Source organism: Echeneis naucrates, chromosome 2 (genome assembly GCF_900963305.1).
Source record: "Echeneis naucrates chromosome 2, fEcheNa1.1, whole genome shotgun sequence".
Taxonomy (NCBI): Eukaryota; Metazoa; Chordata; class Actinopteri; order Carangiformes; family Echeneidae; genus Echeneis; species Echeneis naucrates.
In genome coordinates this window covers 14770168-14790175 of record NC_042512.1, presented here as the reverse complement: position 1 = coordinate 14790175, position 20008 = coordinate 14770168, and the positions used below count along the sequence as shown (strand labels likewise).

General features: G+C 42.6%; 2 protein-coding genes across 2 annotated transcripts in view; both read left to right on the top strand.

Annotated features, from left to right (window-relative positions):
- The first annotated feature begins 314 nt into the window (after positions 1 to 314).
- LOC115055068 (rho GTPase-activating protein 20-like) lies at positions 315 to 12024 on the top strand. Its single transcript, XM_029520518.1, has 17 exons — positions 315 to 451; positions 567 to 782; positions 3960 to 4045; positions 4891 to 5064; positions 5204 to 5353; positions 6084 to 6125; positions 6213 to 6297; positions 6414 to 6491; positions 6805 to 6871; positions 7108 to 7299; positions 7392 to 7564; positions 8045 to 8209; positions 8564 to 8676; positions 8769 to 8961; positions 9349 to 9463; positions 9565 to 10340; positions 10983 to 12024. Exons 2-17 carry the CDS (start codon positions 711 to 713, stop codon positions 11646 to 11648), a joined length of 3147 nt encoding a protein of 1048 aa, XP_029376378.1. The 5' UTR covers positions 315 to 451; positions 567 to 710; the 3' UTR covers positions 11649 to 12024.
- Positions 12025 to 14489: 2465 nt separating this feature from the next.
- nbeal1 (neurobeachin-like 1) overlaps positions 14490 to 20008 on the top strand; it is a 36378-nt gene continuing 30859 nt past the window's right edge. The window contains exon 1 of the mRNA XM_029519053.1: positions 14490 to 14854. Within this exon, the coding sequence (XP_029374913.1) occupies positions 14804 to 14854 (51 nt within the window). The 5' untranslated portion in view covers positions 14490 to 14803. The remainder of the gene's footprint in view (positions 14855 to 20008) is intronic.

Here is a 20008-nt window from a genome sequence, read left to right as displayed (position 1 = left end):
ACGTTTGTCGACTGGATCTAAATGGCTTCTTAGTTTCGAAGTTGTTCCCAGGATTACTGGGATTTCAGGTTTGTGTTGTTATATTCGTTGGAGTCGTGTGTTTTAACTTCTGTTAGCTCAATGTGGAAATAATGATAATGGGTGCCAAATCAACCCCTTTTAAAATATCTCATTATGTGGATAAGTGACATTCAACGCGTCCTTTTGCCACAAACTGGGCTGCACTTTTAATTTCTGCATGTTTATTTCCTATCGTTGCTTTCCACACTCCTCCTCTCCTGTTGTTGTTTTTGAAATGAATAGAACAATTTGGTTAAAAATAACTGGACCTATTTTTTGCAGCGTGTTGGCACCGCCTCCGATCTGTGCGTAAAGGCGCATTAAGGAGTGGCACAGCACCTGATAATCCAGACAGGAGGTGCTTTGGTTACAGCACAGCTTTACACTGATGGTGAGGACACCGAACTGTCGCATCAGCTCAACTTCATCACTAACTTCTTTGAAAATCAGCTCATACCTTTTTCTTTTTCTTTTCTTTTTTTGTCTCTGTGCGTCTTTGGCTGCAGACTTGAGGTTTTCCGTGACTTCCTCCTGGTTTGAGCTGAGATGGTCTCGAACTCCCGGAGACGGAGGGTGTTAATGGAATTTGTGTCGCCCCTGCATCACCTGAGGACAGAGGGACAGTGAGCCGGAGGGCGTCTGGAGCCTGAATGGACAACATGTCTCCTCAGCAGCAGCAGGACAGCCTCAGCCGAGGCGGTGGACAGGCGGAAAACAAACGGGTATGTTGAAAGTTCCTGCAGTTTTTCATGTTTCACTTGTCCAATCTGTTATTTATTTTTGTTTTAATGAACTTGTATGTGCTGGATAGTGAGAAACGGGATTTTATTTTCTCCATCTGCCATAAAAGGTGTGATTGTGCTTTCGGTTAGATGAGTCCCACCCTGACTCCGTGAGCCAATAATAATAATCAATAACCAACTCTGTCAACGTTAATTATCCTCACCCAAACCTGGTGAGACTTTATTTGAACCAGAGGAGATTAATGAAAGATTTCTAACATGTTACCGTTTAGTTCACATTCAGTGTTCACAACAATGTACGACATATATTAGTTATTAGTTTGCACCATTATAGTTGAAAACTATAATGTTTGTGTCTTATATAAAAAAGAAATGAAACAGAAGCCAAAACAACAACAGTCATGATCATGATAATATTAATGATAATAAATATTGCAATGAGTAATTGCTCCACTTCACACTTAACTAATTTAATAAAAATCTAAGTGAACACAGGCAGATGTGCTTAGATATCAGACTTTCATTTTTAATAATGAGTCAATTAAAAGTATAATCAAGGAGCATGAACATCTGACCTGCAGTTTTCTGCAATGTGAACAAATCACTACAAATATTAGTGAGTTGCAAATTTGAAAACTGAATAAGAAAGGCTTTCCTATTTGTTTCTGAATCACAATAAACTGTTACGAACAATTAAAAACAACCAGCAGAAAAATGGAGTATGAACTAAATGTATTCGTTATGTAAATGGACCTGTTAGAATTCTGTCAGCCTTTTATTAATTGGTTAATTGGTTAGATAGTCTGCTCTCACTCCACCGTGCAGAAGCTCCAGTCTGGACTCTGTCCTTGTTTTGGTCAATGATTGATTCCTGGTGTTCTCAGCGTCTCATCTGTACTTGAGCATGCCGGTTGTTGCTGCAGAGGGTTTGGACAGTATGAGTAAATACAGGGACGGCTGGGAATTTGCTTTCCCACCTGAAATGAACCCACGTCTCTGACTAAATGAGGCGGCCCAGATCTGGGACCAGCGAGAATCAGATGGGGTCAGTTTGTGTATTTTAAAGAAAACATTTCCTCTACACTTGAGTTGTTTCTTCAATCATATAGTTCTCTCAGCTTATTTTAATGCTGGAGAACGATTTACTAAGTGCTGACACAGTCAATAATAATAATGATAGTGTTGATTAACAGAGCTCTTTCCCAGCAGAATCTCTGTGTGGGCTTATGCTGTATTTTTAGGAAACTAATGTAACATTGTAATGTTGTGGCTGGAGTGTGTGTAAGGAATGTTTCACCCCTGTGTGACTCGACTGAATCAATGTTATTACATTGTGAAATGTCAAAAATGTGTGGACGTGCATGTCGGTTGTGGGATGGAGAGGTATTGATCTTTGCTCACGCTGGAGCTTTTCATTAATCTTCACCAATGACCACTTTGGTCCACGTTTAAGTAACACAACAAATGCTGGACGGATGAAATTGGGTTGTATCTGCCATTTTTGCCCGCCAGAGGATTAATCCTGCCACCTTTGGTGATCCTCCGACTCTTGGAGACAGACCATTAGACATAGCAGTGCAGATTTTGGTTCGTTCAGGCAGATTCCACGTTATGTTTTGTGCTAAATAGCAAACGTGAACCCAACAAACACAACGCAGTGAAATCGGGAGATTAACGACGTAGTTAGCATGGTTGTAAACGCCTGGGTTTGTTATTGTGATCGTTATTTTTCATCACATCCATAACTTAGTGGAAGGGGACTGGATGAAGTGGGAAACCATCATTTTGTCTTCCTGTTCAATCAAACTGAGTCCGATTTACCTAAAAAATTAAACTGAGCTCTGGTTTAACCCAGAGTCACTGTGGTTACACTGTTTCTTGCAAACTGCCATTATCTCTTTTGGAGGTAGGCAGCCGCAGTGAGATAGAAAACTTGCCACACTCAGACTTGTTCTCATCAGGCCAAAGTTTGGATAAGAAAGCCCACAGAATTAAAACATGCAACGAGTTAAATCATCCGCAGGAACATCTTCAAACACCAGCTGATAGCAACCCAACTGAACGCAGTGACTGTGCCTCATAGTGTGTTAATCTGCCAATGAAAGACCTGCGGTTATATAATGGTGTTTTCTCAGCCTGCTTTCACACTCACAAATCCCTCTACAATTAGATTAAATGAAACTTTAATGATCCTCATGGGGAAAGTAGGATCATAAAGGAAAGGGGAAGATCTAAGTGTGGATGCGTTCAACATCTGGTTCGTACAGAAGAATGGATTAAATCTTTTGTCAGTGTGCCATGTATCTGTTTGGTTTTACAGCTTTTTAACTTCAAAGACTTTCCTATGAATTCACATTAAAGCAACAATATGGAGTTGTGAATATATGAGCACTTCAAAACCAAAAATGTTCAAAAGTATGTAGCTTGAGGGTCAGAGATGTTGTGGTTTGGATGAGTCTTAAGGAAAAAAAGAAATTCTTCATCCATAATGTAAACTGAGAGCTGTTTTTTTATTTATTATTTTTTTTTTAATTTTGATTTTTCAGTATTTCTCAGAAGCAAAGTCACTTTTACAGATGGACGCTGTGTGAGAAAGGTCGGATGTGTTACGGCAGAAACTGATAGAAGCTGCTGAGTACGAACGGTGGTACAGGCTGGGAAATGTCGTCACCCTAAACTAATCTCCCCGTGTTGAAATTCTCCCTTTTCAATCTGCCGTTCTTGTCATTTTGGAGGCCACATTCAGTCTCTGTGCTGTGATGAATGTACCGAACATCAGGAAGCTTACATAACGACTGAGGAGTGTAAATATCAACTTAATTGCTGATGGGGTTTTTAGCTTTTTGAGGTTTGCAGAGCCTCGTGGTCAATGTGATATGGAAAAGAGAATCTTTGTATTCATGGAGAGATACGGTCTATTTTTAAGATAATTTAATGCCTATTTTATGGGTTAGACTTTTGAGTTGAACTAAGGGAAAAGGTGACAGAGGAAATAACATTTCATAGACACTTCTTAAATAAATGGAGGCTCTCACAGTTGGTATTGTTTCTAAACTTGTCCACAAAAATCAGTAAAATGTTCCTCTGATTGTTCTGTAGCTTTTTGTCAGTAAGACACCATTTTGACCTGAATGGACTTTATTCCGTCTCTTCCAGCGGATGAAGTCTCAGAGTTATCGCCGTCAGTCCGCTCCATCTCTGGTCATCACCAAGGCGCTCACCAGGTCGAAGACCCTGTCCAGGTACTGGTCTCGCTTCTGACACACACAACAAGACTAAACATGAACTTGTATGAACTGACAGAGAATAAGATCAGCAATGACCCAATTTGATGGGTCAGTGTGGACACCCCCAGCATCAGGCACATCGTCATCAGTGACAATGAAAGTTATCTTATTGTTATCTTATTAGGTACCAGATTGTTGCAAATGTTGAAGCCTCAGTTGTTTTTTTTAAGCTGGTGTCACCTCACAACAGGGTGAGTAGGTCAGTGAAAACATCCTGGGATACCACAGTTTTAAAATACAGAAGGTCGCTGACAGAAGCCTGGAGCCACATGCTAACACACACACCTTGAGTGACGTGCTGAATCCAGTCAGATAGATAATCCCTCTGTAACCAGACTCATCAGAGGATCGGGAAGCTATTAATAGTCTCTGCCTTTGAACATATGGAGTGGGAAAGTGTGAAGGAAGTAACCTCATTAAAAAGCTCCTGATGAATAATCCCCTCACACCCCACCGACCCTGTGAGATGACACCACTCCCACACTAAGTAAATATCATGGAGCTGTCGTTTTATATCAGTGTCAAATTCATTTTCTTTCTTCATCTGAATTTTCTCCCACTTTGTGTTTTGATTCGATTTCAGTTGGTCTCATTTGCAAATGAAAGTCAGCATCATGATCTCATATCATGGCTCCTTGTTAAGACAGCAGAAAAACAGTTCCTTTTTCTCGATGATAAGTTTCAGGATGCACATAGTGTAAACTGCCTCTGGTAAGACAGAACTGTTGGAGTGATGAGTTAACTGGTGCTCAGCCTTACCAAGGACTACAGCAGTGATGTGGTTGACTGGTGTGTTTCAGGGAGAGCTTCGTGGCTCCTGTGTGTCCAGACACCTGTCCGTTGGTCCAGTCCTTCCTCAGTGGCTCTGACAGGTCTTACCTTCTCCACGGACATGCACAGCTGAAGACGGGGATGCAGACTCAGGACAGGCACCTCTTCCTGTTCAATGACATCCTAGTCATCACAAAAGCCAAGTAAGTGTGAATGTGTGTGGAAGCAGCTTTGGCTCCACTTCATATCCTTCGCGGCCCAGTGACGTTAATATCGAGCTGGAAGGTTAAAAGCGTTTTTGAGTTTGCACTGGCCTACATGCCTCTCTCTTTGTTTTCTCAGGTCAGCCAACCACTTCAAGCAGAAGGCCCAGGTGTCTGTGTGTGAGATGTGGACAGCAGGCTGCATAGACGAAGTGTGTGAGGGGAGCACAAACCCGGAGAGGAGCTTTGTCATGGGCTGGCCCACCTGCAACTGTGTCGCTACATTTAGGTAAAACGCAGACTGGGCGTCACCAGTCTGTGATTTATGCTGCTATAAACCTCCAAACATGACAAAAGGTCAGTCGGCCAACTTAGAAGGACACATGTTGCCTGTTTGGCTGTTGCAGTCCTTGTTTTTTGAAACAATATGTGGAGTAGAAGGTGGATCTGGAGCTCTCCTGCTCTGTCCTCTTTCCTGATTGTCTGCCCTCTAATTCATGACTCATTAATTTCTTCTCCCATATGGGACACACTTGTTTGCAGAAACCTCTTGTGTTTCTGCTTTTAAATGCATAAACCTTTTAAATGTGTGGTTCTGGCCACCACAGTCAATCAGAGCAGGGTCTCTGCATGCTTTTAATACTGGGATAAACAGCTCCGGCCTGGAACGAGTCTAACTGCTCCATCATGAGCCTCTTTGTTCTTTAGAGGATTTATTGGCGCAAAGAAATCAGGAATTCGCATAGCTTTGTTTTTCTTCAGGTTGAGCAGGCTGGATAAACAGATGCTATCCAACATACTTGCAGAATAAATTTAGTGCCACTCTTAAAGCCAGAGTAGAAACACTGAGGATCCAGCAAACAGGCCCAGTCTTCACTCCTACAAATCACAGAGATGTGTTTTGCTCCAGCTGAAACTAAAACCTTGTCGAAACATGGTGACAATAAAATCTGTGGAAAAAAATTAAAAGCAAGTGGACCATGAAAAATTATTATTATTATTTTTTTTATATATTTCAGCTCCACAGATCAGAAGGAGAGATGGCACTCACTCCTCAAAAGGTAAACTGCCTTCACACATTTTGACCGTGTGTGTGTGTGTGTGTGTGTGTGTGTGAGTGAGTAAAATCTCACCACTTTTCTTTGTAGTCGGATAAAAGAGGAGAAGGAGATGGAGGAGCCAAAAACCATTCCTCTGAGAGTGTATGGCAAAGGAATCAACACTTTTGCGGTTGTACGTTTTCATTAATCTTTTCATGTGTTTTTTATTTAACTGTTCTTGATTTTCTGGCTCCATCACTTTTGTGTATGTGTCATGACTGTAGATCTTATTTGTTGCTCTCTCACCAGACCAAGACGCTTCCTGTCAGCAACTCAGATTCGACCAATGAGGTGATCCGACTGGCTCTGCAGCAGTTCAGCATCATTGTAAGTCGATCAACACTCAATCATTTATTTCAGATAAGTTCTTGTTGTTCTTCTCACTAACCAGCCCAAACACAAACATCGACAAACAGCCAGGCTTTCATAGAAGCTTCCTCCTTCCCCTGACACCGTAGTTACATGTGACATAATCAAACAACATGTGAACAGTCGGAGTGAATACGATTCATTGTGCACCCTGCGACATTTCTTGGTGTGTGTGTGTGTTTGTTGTTGTTGTTTTTTTAAGAGTTCCTGTCCTCTGAGTCCTTGTGTGGTTTATGTCTTGTTTTTCTGATGGTGTCTCTCTTTTGCTCAGGGAAATGTGAAAGACTTCCAGCTGTGGGTCATCTCCAGAATGAACAATGCTCCCTATCCTCTGATAGGTCAGTGAAATAATTCTGCCCCGCCAACTCTGTAACTGTTTGGTTCATAAACCCTTCAGCCCTGGGTGACATTTCTTTTTTAGACACACACACACACCATTCACTCCCAGAGAAGTGTGTTTTGTGTGAAGTAGCTCGTGGCGTTTAATGATTAATGATGTGATGCAGTGTGTTGTTGTTTTATAAATACTACATCAAGCCTGCAGAGTTTGATCCGAAATCATCTTCTGTCTCAGGTCATGAGTTTCCCTTCAGTATCCAGATGAGTCATGTGAGACACAACATGTCTTCAGGAGGCAGGGATGCCCCTGCCCCTCCTGTGGACAGACAAAAGGCCATGCATGTGGAGCAGCTACATGTGTATAAGCAGTGCCAGTTCATCCTGAAGCCACGACCAATGGAAACATTGCAACAGCAGGTGTCTGCAGGTGAGGCCACCTGCTGTGCCATCATGTTTGCATCATCGTTCTTTTCCAGCCAAAAAAAGTATTCCTAATTCTCAGGCGTGTTGTGTTTTCAGACTTGTCCCAGAAGACATTTAAAAGGAGGCGGTCCGTCATCACCTGGGCCTTCTGGCGGGGCTCCTCCTCTCACCTCACTGAGCTGTCCCTCGCCGGGGGTGCCCGTGGCTTCCTGTTCGGTCAGCCGCTCAGCTCTGTCTGTGTGGAGGGTGCTCTGCCAAAGCCAGTCATGGTGAGGGGGGGGGGGCAATGATGCAGATAGACCACAGCTCCTTTTAAAAATCACTTCATGGGTCCAATGTGACAAAACCTGCATGAGTTAAATTCACATTCATGAGAACAGCAAAGTCACTGGCAACATCTAAAGTCAATGCGGTCTTTAATTATCAGTCAGCTTTGGTTATTTGTTAATTCAGTGAAAGTATCAAAGTGCTCCAGAGAGAAATTTCAAAATAAACTGAAACATTTCAGATACACCTAGTCCTCACCAGGCAGCTAACGCCATCATCTACAGAAACAGCTTTGTTTTCCCCTGAAAGACCAACATTTGCGTGAAAAAAACTCAGTATTTTATCAGCTTCTTGTTGTTTCAAACAAAGAAGAGGAAAAAAAGAATATATAAATGTGAAACATTACAAAGATGAAGTATAGAAGGAATAAAATAAAAAAATAAAATAAATCTGAAAGTGGTCTCCGTCTGCTCTTTCACCAGGACATGTTGGTGTTTCTCTACCATGAGGGTTCATGGACTCGAGGGATCTTCCGGCGGCCAGCAGGGGCTCGGGCAGTCAGAGAGCTGCGGGATTCTCTGGATGCTGGGGAATCTCAACTTCCTCTGACACGTGACCACATTTTCATCATAGCTGGAGTCTTTAAGGTCCGAAGATTTACCTTGAACTGTTTCGCACCTGCATGACAGCTCATTACCTTATTGACCCCCATCTGCACACGCAACATTTATCCGCAGCTACATGAGCAGGACAAGCTGTCCACTGCAGAGGATCTGAGATTGTTTTGAGATTGTCATTTAATCTGGGTTATAATCTCTTATTATGTGGAGGGATAACACACAAGCACAAAGCTCTTGTGCACGAGTACTTAAACGATGTCACGCCTTCACACACCGGATCTAATTTGTGCAGTTCGTACAACAGAACAGTGATTACTCTTAAAAATGTCACGCTCATTCTGTTGGTTTTTTAATCCTGGATGATACATTCTCTATTTTCAGGATTTCCTGCGCAGCATCCCAGGCAGCTTGCTCTGTTGTGAGCTGCTTGAAGAATGGATGGATGTTCTGGAGGAAGAGGAGGAGGAGAAAGAGCAGGTGCAGGACATACGGAGGTAGTGACTCTTTCTGCTGTTATTTGAACTATTAGAGGGTTTCCTGGTTTCCCAGAAGCCTCTCCTAAACCCTCGATCTGCACTTCCTGCAGGATGATCTGTCGACTACCCAAAGAAAATGCTCTGCTGCTGCGATACCTGTTGGCTCTGCTGCACGGTATCCAAGGAAATGCCTGCGAGAATCAAATGACAAGTTTCAACCTTTCAGTGTGCATAGCTCCCAGCATGCTTTGGCCTCCTGGAGCGCTTTGTAGCCCTGAGGTGGAGGGAGAGGGCGCTAAGAGGGTAAGATGCTGTAACCCGTGCAGCCAAAAAAGGTTTTTGTTTTGGAATATGTCTAATACACAGAGGAATTTGACCCAGACTCAGATAGAGCTGAGTTTGCTGCTGCTGCTTTGACATTTGTGATTGTTAGTTTGCAACACAATCATATAAATCTGTCTAAGCCATCCCAGCTGAGAAACAAAGACGTATTTGTTCGCGCACTGACGTTTGAACTTCTTTTTCTCCCTAATTTGTAAAATTTATTGTGAGATAAAACTGAAAGGTCTTTGAGGAAACAGGCATATTTTAAATGAATGAATTTTGTTTTTCACTGTAAAAATCATTGGATTTGGATTGGATCATTGGAGACTGCTGCTTCCCATCTCATCCTCTCCTGATCTGTTGTAGGTTTGTGAGCTGGTGAAGTTCATGATCGAGCACTGTGAGCAGATTATAGGAGAAGCCCCCTCCTCTTTGTTTGGAGGTCTGCCACAAAGACACAACACTGAAGAGACAGGATCAGGTACAGAAGCAGTGGAGCTGTGATGAATGGATTTTGTGTAGTCTCCCAAGTGTGAAAGTGTTTTGTTGTTTCTCACTGCCGTCCTCTCTCTGGACCGTTAGACTTGTGGTATCCGCTGACCGACTCGTCTTACGACAGTTTGGAGAATGAGTTAGACACCAGCAGTGGGGGGTCTCCCAGTTTCTGCAGCAGGAGGAACCTTCGAGCTAAACCCCTTCAGGGCAGTCTGGACTCCATCCTCACGTTTAGCGACTGTGACCAAGACCCAGAACTACGGCGGCCCAGAACTGACCATCTCAATTCACAGCCACTGAGCAGAGGCAGAGGAAAGACCCAGGACCAAAACGTCTCCAGCCCTGACCAGTCTCAAACAACTGAGGACACCTCGTCCACCCTGGACTCTCTGTGCTTGGACGGTCTGCACAGGCAGAGGCGGCGCTCAGAGCCGGCTATAGCTTACGTGTCCAGGTTTGGTCCATGTGCTTTGGGGAGCACCGATGGTCTCACTGGTGAGGATGAAGAGTTTCCCAAAAAGCCCAGCAGCCAGTCCAGGAGATCAGCAGCTGTGGAGAGCAGCTCTCCCAGCCTGTCCTCCACCCCCACCTCCCCGGATTCCCTCTGCAGTGACCGAACCTCTGTGACCAGACGGGGGCTTTCACCGACCAAAACACAGCTGCCTGCAACCTGCAGCTCTGTGGTGACCTCTTGTGGATGTCCAGACCTGGAGTGCAGTCCAAAAGACTCCCCACTCAAAGAGCCACTGCAGTGGGGGACTTTAAAGGCCAGAAGCGGCCTCCATCCAAACTCTTGGCTAAAGAAGGACCGGAGACTGTCACTAACCCAACAGGACAACTTAGAGGAAGAGAACAAGACGGGGGTGAGTAGAGTAGAACAGTAATTTTACTAAATTAAAGGTGGACATTTATAGGATTGGAAATTTCTTCCCTGCTTATGTGAAGTTTCAGGTATGTAAGAGGTAAGACGAAAATGATTTGTGGTTTTGCAATGAAAATATTTGAAAGCAGCAAAGGGATTCATTTGAATCCATGTCCCTGCAGTAAATATCAGGTAGAGTGTAAAGGGCATAAAAAATCCATTTCTACCCCCCCCAGCTTTCATGAGATGTGTCGTCCTCAGCTGCGACTGGGGTGAAACTTGATTTGTGGTAGAGAGGAGGGGTCACTTTGGGATGGGACCCTACTGTTTGATTCCCCTGCTCAACCCTAAAAACAACACCATTTCCTGCAGCGGCCCCACAGCTCCTCAGCCCAAACATCAACTCTGACCTGCTCAGAGTTAAAAAAAAAAACAAAAAAAACTATTCTCATTTGTCCAATTAATAACTTACCTTCCTAAATGGATTGCGTTTTTATATATATATATATGACACAACTCTGTGAAACACAACAACTCATCAGTGTGAATTGGTACATAAGCCACATTTCTTCCAACACTAATATAAACTGTTAACACTACAATTAAAATCTCTCATATTTTACCTATGTGTCTCTATCCACAGGGGGGCGGCACTGAGAAGCTGCCCACACTAGGAAAACCAAACCCCAGCAGTCAGCTGAAGACAAAAATGTCCCTCAGAGGCCCCAAAGACACAGGAGGAAGGGGCCCTGCTAAGGGGAGACCTGGCCATGAACCATTTAAACAGAACTTATCAAGCCCCCCATCCCACCACCACTCCACTGGGAGCCTCCACTTCCCTAAATCTCCACTAACAACTAGAATTGACCTGAACATGCAGCAATCACCGTCTTTATTTTACAAGCAGAGTGGGCCGTCTCTTTCGCTTTTCAAAGGCTACAAGTCCCACTCTGTTGAGGAGGAGGTTAAAGCCAGGCTCTATCAGCGCCGGGGTTCCGAACCTGGACAACGGGTTGTGGCCCAAACCTGCACCCTGAACCGTGCACGGCTGCCCAGCGACCCAGGACTTAAAGTGTCTGAGGTGGATTCGAAGGGAGAGACTTCGGAGGCCCGTTTCTGCCTGTCGCCCTACGCCACCAAAGCAGTGAGGGACTATTTCTCCTCGCACCCGCGCAGTAATCCACAGAGCAGCCAGCAGGTGGCCCTGGCACTGGTGGAGAGTCGCATGGAGTGGCTCAAGAGATGCAGTGATCCCACATCAGAGCCAGACTTTGAGCAGCTTCTGTTTGCTGAGGAATCCTACGTCTGACTTGAAGTCTAACCTGGAATGAAAGTAGATAAAGCTCAAACTAATGCTAGAAATACAGTTAAATATTACAGGTTAGAGTTTAGGCCTTTAAACTCACTGTTTTACGCTCCTCACTGCTGTTTCTTTACACCTGAAAACACAGCACCATGTTTTGGGTTACGTACCCTGACCTATTTGAAACCACACATGGGTACATTTCTCTCAACTTTGCCTCAAGTTCTTTTTTGCTTAAATGTCCTAAAGCCGAAGGAATCCAATGTCAAATGCACAATAAAATTCAGTTCATCTCGATTCATAATTCTTGTTTTATGGTTTATTGAAAAAAAAAAAAAAAACATCAGGCCAAACTTAAAACCTGCCAATTTCAAACCTACCTGCTGTTGCCTTCTTTGATGAATAACTAGTTGTTGAATTGGCCAAGAGCAAACTTGGATGGGAAACATGCATCATCTACTTTAACATTTTATTAGGGCTGGTTATACTCTTTGTTATACAGTTTTCTTCTATTATCAACACCTAAACCTGGTTCTTCTTGGAATGATAACACTTTTTTCACGTGGGATTTTGTGACGTAAATGTCTACAGTCAATGTGTTACCTGCTTTGGATTCAGGCCAGTTGCCAGTTTGGTTTCCTTACGCTATTTCTCAAGAAAACCCCTGTTTGACAGCCATCATTTGTGTTGTTTTTCAGTGGCGAAAACATTTTTATGCTTCTCTATACTGGCAGCACATTCGTTAGCATCCAGACATCTGATCACTTCTTATGCTACTTGGTCACAATACAGTGGTTAATATTGTCTATTTAGACTCCAAGTTAGTTAAGATTGTTAGAAATTCTTAGGAACTGCTTCTTTGTGAATTTGCACTGCTTTTTGCTAACATTCAAACTTAATCAAAGTCCACACTTCACCTGTATTACAAACTGACATATCTAGATTATGCCTGTAGGTTGCATTGTCTCTTTGCAACTCATTTAAAATCAACAGCACTTGCATTTGTAGATTTGATGTTTATTTTCTATGTTGCCAACAATGTGGTTTTCACAAAACCTGTGTTTGTTAGAATTTATCATATGCGTCTTTTCCCCAGGATTTCTATTTTGTGGTTATTTCCCTGAGGGGCAAAACTGGCGCATGCATTTTTTTAAAGCTTTATATTTTCTGCAGCTTTGTTAAAATAGGCAAAGAGAATGTTGCTTTCTTGCATTGTTTAAACATCTTTACTATGTCATGTATTCGTACATTGTTCATGAGCCGAATACTCTGCTTTTGCAAATAAAATGTGCTGTAATTGCAAATAAAAGCTTCTTGATTTATTTTTATTGTTATTATTTTTTTTATCCTCCAGAAAGCTTACAACGTTTTATATTAGTTTAACATAAATCATCTACGACTATGATACATAATTTGATTTTTATTTATTTACTTATTTTTGTTACAATACTTTTTAATCTATACATAGCAGGGCTGGGCAATATGGCTTAAAAAGGAAATTCAGATTTTTCTTTATTTTTTTCCTCTGCATTTCGCAAGGGAAATATTCTTACATTTTAAAAACCAAACTATTCAGAAGAAAATACTATTGTCAGTAACTTACTGCCCCACTAGGTGGCAGCAAAATAAAGCAAACCTATGCGGCTGCGTAACACGGCCCAGCCCTTAGCAACCACGAAGGTCCACATCGACAACGTAAAGGAGGAAAAATGTCGCAAACCCACTGGCTGTTATGATAAATGCGAGAAGTCACTTTTTCGATGCACTTTTGCTTTTTTCCTGAGATAAATGCTACAGGAAAGGAAGAGGACGAGTGCAACGCGGTTCAAACCCGTGTATATTCGCTTCAGGCGTGACTGTTTTTGTTTCAGTTGCTGCAGCATACTGTGTATCCTGTTCATCTACCAAATTAAAGGTTCTTATTGTGTACATTTCGCATTATTTAGAGCAGCACAGACAGCACAACGGATCTAATAATAGTAGTGAACACAAATGTAAATTTAATTAAAGTATAACACTAATCCTGATTCCTTGATTTCGCTGAAGAGCAAGCCACATGTGCAGTTGTTTTTAAAGCTGAGTTTTTTCCCCCCTTTTATTCTGACATAAATCGAGGGGCCGCGGTGACGGGAAGTCAGTGTAAGGCTGCACGCGCCGGCGCGTTGACGTCAGCTTGACGCGTTGACAACAACTGTGGAGACGGCGTCAGTGACAGTTGGTCCCGTCGGTGCTCAGGTGAGAGCTCTTCTGCTTCTCCGCGGTTTTTTTTTTTTATCACGTTTATCCCACATTTTTCACGTTTTTTCTCCACGCGTGAGACTTTCAGTAAGCGGACAGGCTTAGGGGGACGAGGCGTCTTTGTCACTTGAGGAGGAGGAGGAGGAGGAAAGCAGGCTTTAAAAAAAAAAAAAAAAAAACCCAACAGAAATAGGTTTTTTTTTTTGACAGCTAGCCTTTAGCTAGCTTGGTCAGGTAAGGTCGACTGATACGGCAGCCTGAAGGCGGAAGACAGGCTGAGGTTGCTGGGGTGGGGGGTGGTTATTAGTGAAACTCGGAGCAGAAACAGACATTATTAATAGTGTGTGTTTGTCTTCTGCTGGAGCCAGTGGGGCAGCTCAAAGTGCACAGGGAGTAACGCTTCTGGGGGCGTTTTGTTGTTGCTAGCGGTGGGTAGCTTCGCCATTTGATTCACCGCGATTAAACATCCCCCTCCATGAAATGTAATCGTCTGTGTTGTTATCATTGATAGTACAAAGGCTGCTGGGAACACCTCCAAGAAGAAGAAGAAGAAGAAGAAGAAGAAGAAGAGGAGGAGGTGGAGGAGGAGGAGGAGGAGGAGGAGGAGGAGGAGGAAGAAGAAGAAGAAGTGAAAGCCTGGGCCCTGCTGCTGCAGGTCTTCTGGGACTTTATAGCTCCTCTCTGCCATGGAATAATTTTTTTTATGATTTCTGTCACAATACGTCTACTAGCATCAGTCCATTTTCATAGATCTTTGGAAGAGCAAGCGTCACACCTTGTCAGAGCTGGACAGTAATGAAGATGATGATGATGAGCATTGGGGCCAAGAAGCAGAGGTTCAACTCCTGATTGAAAGCCATGAAGCACCCAGGGAAGTGACCTCGGTGGAAACTCGAGCCTAAAGGTGCCACACATTCGGCACCATGGCCTCCAAAGAGAGATTGTATGAAGTCTGGATGCTCTACTGTTCTAAGGTAAGATATGTGCACACTCACTCTCACAGAGACTGATGTGGGAGATGTCAGCGCATGAAGTAAGGGACAGTTTGATGGCATTTGCTCCCTGATAAATGAGATTTATATTATAAACAGAAACAGTAAATGGTTCAATATGAATGCAGGGTGGTCATGTAGCATGGTCTCAAAATGTGAAGGTTTGTAGGCTTGCACTGCTGCAAAGAAAAGAGCATCGTCTTGCTTTTACAGTGCAGATGATGAACATTACGCTAGTAAAACAACACCCCTTGAGTCAGCTGTTGGCTCGATTTAATTCACTCAGCGTTACAGCATGTGCGCATCCTGGTGTCCAATCAAAGTGGCCTGCCTTAGCTGCTCCTCACGTGAGCTGCAGCACACACACTTCATTAATCCCTTGCAATAACACACACACACACTAAGTACAAAACAAGCTGTTTTTTGTAAGTTTATGATATAGTATTGAATAATCATCAACTGCAGAAGCACAGACACAAATAGAATATCTAATGTCAGTGGTGTGGTGTTTGGGGGTTTAAAAGTATTACAGGTCTTCAGAGCTGCTGCTTCCCGCACACACTTGTCACGGTGACTTGTGAAAATGCCAGCAATTGCTGCAAACATACACATTGCATTTGCTCTTGTGTATTTGCATTGAGCAAGCATTAAACAGCAACAAAGGATCAGTTCATTTCATTCTGGATGTGAGCCAAAGTCCACTGGGCTAATATTTCACTTTGCATGAACCAAAAACAATGTTGAGAGAGACGCTTTAAATACATATGTGTAGCAATCTGTCTCACTCGCCATGAGCAGATGAAATGTCAGGTATGGCTCACGGAGTGTCTCTATGCTATGAGTGAGTGTGTGTGTGCCTGTGCAGGTTGCCAAGGTTTTTGGCTCTGAGGAGAACCTGCAGTCACATGGCCTAAATCAGATGAGGAATGTTTCAATGAGACCCATGGATCCCACCAAAGGGTTAAATTGTTCCACAACAACAATGTTGTCTAAACCCCGGACATTGGTTTTTAAAAACTTCACTGTGTGTAAGGACATCGCTGTAATTTGGGCCCAATATGTTTAATGTTTCATTTCCCATCTGTTAAATCTATCTTTACTGCACAGGTGGTGGAGCTGCATTGATGTTTATTTATTCTTATTATGGGGTTCAGATACTAATTATTGGTGACATTTCATTGAAAATTTGACACTGGGTCCAAAATTGTTTTACTTTAAAGGCTTTTTAAGCATACTTAGAGAACGAAATTAGACCACATGATTCGATTATATGACTAGCTTCACCCTGGAGCAGTATCTCCCTCATGTCCTCCGTTTAATGATTGACAACAATAGAGACATCATGGCCTGCAGTGTCAGAGGTTGACTACTGTTCCCTGAGGAAGAGTTACTTTTGACAGTACAAGCTTGTATGCTGCAAGTAGCCCTGAGTTATGTTCGGAGAACTACCTTATCCTGTTTTTCCTGTGTGTTAAAACAGAGGGGGCATACTCATTTGGAATAATTTTGCCACAAAAAAAATTCAAACCAGAAGTGGCGGCTGTTCTAATGTCAATGATGAGGTCAGGGATTGTTTGGTGAGCAGCTGTGGCATCTAAGTCAGTGTGGAGGAGAAGGTGTGCTGAATGATGAATTATCATGGTTACTGCTTGAATTCTTACATTCACAACACAAAACTTGATGTGGCTGTGTGTCTATATCTCAGCATTTTCTTACTTATTTACCCTCTTGCTAATTCAGTCACAAACCACAATACAATAGTTCCAACAAATACACAGTATCAAAAATTGATCAATGACATACTTTCATTTTGATATAGTTACAGGAATCAAGTAAGCATCTTGTCTATTTAATGTTGAGAAAACATTGAAGTATGAGGAAATAGAACATGTGTCTGGGGCAATTTTCAGCTGTGGATTAATACACATTTAAAACACAACAGTGTTAATAACAGGTCTTTGAGGCTGAGAGTAATTTTTGGAATACCAAACAGTCCACGCACTCTTCATAATGAATGAAGATATCAGTGAGTTCAACAGTCTGCGCTACTAATGTGTTTTTAATGGTTTTTGTACAACAGAGCTCAGTGAAAACAGGAATATGATCCATCAGGATTTGGGTATTCAGCTCCTTTGTATACTGTGAATACCTAATATGTTCAATCTATTTTGCTTTGGACGAAGGACAAAAGGGAAAATCAAGCAAGTAGGTACATCTTCAAATAGTTAAAACATTTTAGTGTTCATTTGTATTTACACAATTAAAGTAGTGAAAAACATGTTTAACATTATTGCAGTAAATGCAGTAAATGTCATTGATTGGAGGGAACCACTCCAACAGTAACCACTGCAGCCAACATCCATAACTATATTCTTATCTTTAAAGTATGCTGCAGGTTGCACACATGAGGACATAAATTGAACAAATGAGGACAAGTGTATTAGCTAGGTTTTATTAAGTATTTGGGGTCTTTCTAATGTATTCATTTCAACAATTATAATGAAAATCAGTATCAGGCTGACTCCAGCTTGTTTCTCAGAGTTGTAGAAGACTGAGCGGTCACAGTTGACTGGCTAAGACCATTACGTAACCAGTGATCCTCTCAGCTGCCTGTCATCAGTTTGTACCGGAGTGTTGTCCGCAAGCAGAGGCAACCACTGGTTGACACTGGTAGTTGCAACAACACAGCACTGCAGCCACTCTCCTCTTTCACCAGTATATTATCCAGAATGGCTCGTCAGAGAAAGTGGAGGGCTTTGCCGTCTTCTGAATAATGTGCGTTACTCTCTTTAAAGCCTTTGTCTGCTACAGAAAGCCCTTTTAATTGCCAACCGCAGGGAACATGTTTCAACAGACAAGGGCTTCATTTCAGCCATAATTGCCTAATGAGCTGGGTCCGGTATCTTAATTCTAGAGGAGAAGTCCTCACTTCTTTTTAATTGTCAACAATCCAGGGCTTTCTGGTTAACATCATCCTGTCTGATGTCACCCCACCCTGCCTGCTCAGTGGCTTTTTGACTGGATCTGTGAAATGACAGTCATTTGCATAAACCTCCCGCACTTATGGGAGTCGTAAGTTGGTGAGAGGGTTGGAATAGAGATGAAAACATTAGGGAAGAGACAAATGAGAAGGGAAATAAAGCTGAGCAGATGAGCTGGAAAGGATGCAGGAGGAGAAAGTGCCGCGGTTTCACATATTTGCTCAAGTAGATTACTCAGGTCTCTTTCCGGCTTTGCAGCTCATTTGCTTGTTACAGTCTAATCTCTCTTCTCACACACACACACACAATCTCACACACTTAGGCTTTTGTTTATGTGCTGGTATGCAAAGTTTGTTCCCTCAGGCAGCTAGCTTTCTTTCTGTCTGGTGTTTTGTCATCCTGTGCTTCTCATTTTCCCCTGCGCTATGAATATCTCTGGAATAACAGTGATGTCACTGACGCTGGGGATCAGACATGCTTCGTGTGGTTTTAACCCCTCCCACCAGCGTCTATAAATAAACCCATGGCGTTAAAACATGACGTCATGGCCAGAAGTGTTGTCACTAACTGATGGGCTGTGATTTTGACCAGTGATGGTGCCCGAACAAGAAGACCACAGTCGTCTCTTATACTCCCTGGGAGTGGACCTTTTTAAACATTGTGGTTTCAGTGACTCCATGCCACTTCCACCCTGCCAGGTCACCCACAACCATCTAGCCAGTCAGCTGACCACGCCTGTCTAGAGGGTTGAAGTCAAAGCTTAGCTGCGGACTTGTACAGTTACACTGGATATCAAGAACTGATCATAGGTTAATCAAATCCAGTTCCTTTTTAATGTGTCAGTGTAAATGTGGCTATATCAATTTGTTGTGATTACAAACAACACTATTGTTTTAGGTTGCCACAAAAGCCTAGGATAACTTTAACCTCAGGGTTCTAAATGTCATAACTGTTTTATTTGAGTAATAATTCCTGTTTCATTGCAAGTTGTTAAAACTTGGTTGACTTTGGTATTATGTGGTTTTTGTTTCACTTGCCTTCTTCTGTTTCTCTGACTTCATTTTGAGGTCACTTAATTCCCTGCAGATTATTCTGATTGAGTCTGTAGCTAATGCAAAGGCAACTAATTTGCCTTTTCAGCAATGGTGGCTGTGCATCTATCACACTTTTGGGTGTCAAGTGGAGTTCTCTTTTATTTGGCATAGTGGTTAGCACTGTTGTCCCAACAACAAGAAGGTCGTGGGTTCGGATTCCTGGGCCTGGGGCCTTTCCGTGCTGAGCTTGCATGTTCTCTCCATGCTTGTGTGGATTTCCTCTGGATACTCCGGTTTCCTCCCACCACTCAAAGACATCATGTTTACGTTAATTAGTGACTCTAAATTGCCCATAGGTCTGAGTGTGAGTGTGGGTGGTTGTTTGTCTCTGTCTGTCTCTCAACCTGTCCAGGGTGTACCCACCCTCACCCAATGTCAGCTGGGATTGAATGAATTAATGAATAAAGATGTGTCAAGGAAATTTTTGACAGATGAATCATTTTTATCTAGTTACAGCCCTCAAACAGAAATGTTTAGTTCTTTTGAGCGGAAATGTAAGTTTTCATAAACACACTGGAGATTAAATATGGATTATTTTTATTTTAACATGCAGTTTTAGCATTAATTACAAGAGATGTATGGTCACACTCCTTTTTAGTTGGTCTTCTGTTTCAGAGCCTGCTGTGATGTGTTCATTGCTGTCAGGAAACCATGGATGTGAAACAGCAGTTAGAGCTGCCATTTGAGATGGAACAGTCTCATTTCAAAATTAATGAGTGCTGCTGGTCCTGACATTGATCCTTGATCAGCATTTTCACTCAGAGCAGCCAAACACTCCCATCCTTCTTTGGGGCAGTAGAGATCCAATTTGGGGAGTGATGTACATTGATCTGTGTTGCTGGCAATCTTGGTAACTCCACACAGGTCGGTTTAAACAGATCTTTAGGAATGGGATGTAGTAGCTTGGCTAAGGGCCTCAAATGATAATGGATACACAAGAGGGAGGCATGTGATCAAACATACTGGGATTCAAGATGATTGTGAGAGTTGTTGAATGATTATTGTTGTGCGATAGGGTTAGGATATTTAGATCATTATGCCAGGCTAGTGATGAAGGCTGA

Coding starts and splice junctions, on each gene's coding strand:
- LOC115055068 (XM_029520518.1), top strand. CDS start 711: ATGGACAACATGTCTCCTCAGCAGCAGCAGGACAGCCTCAGCCGAGGC. Junction 4,046..4,890: donor AGGTCGAAGACCCTGTCCAG/GTACTGGTCTCG, acceptor GGTGTGTTTCAG/GGAGAGCTTCGTGGCTCCTG. Junction 6,298..6,413: donor GAATCAACACTTTTGCGGTT/GTACGTTTTCAT, acceptor CTCTCTCACCAG/ACCAAGACGCTTCCTGTCAG.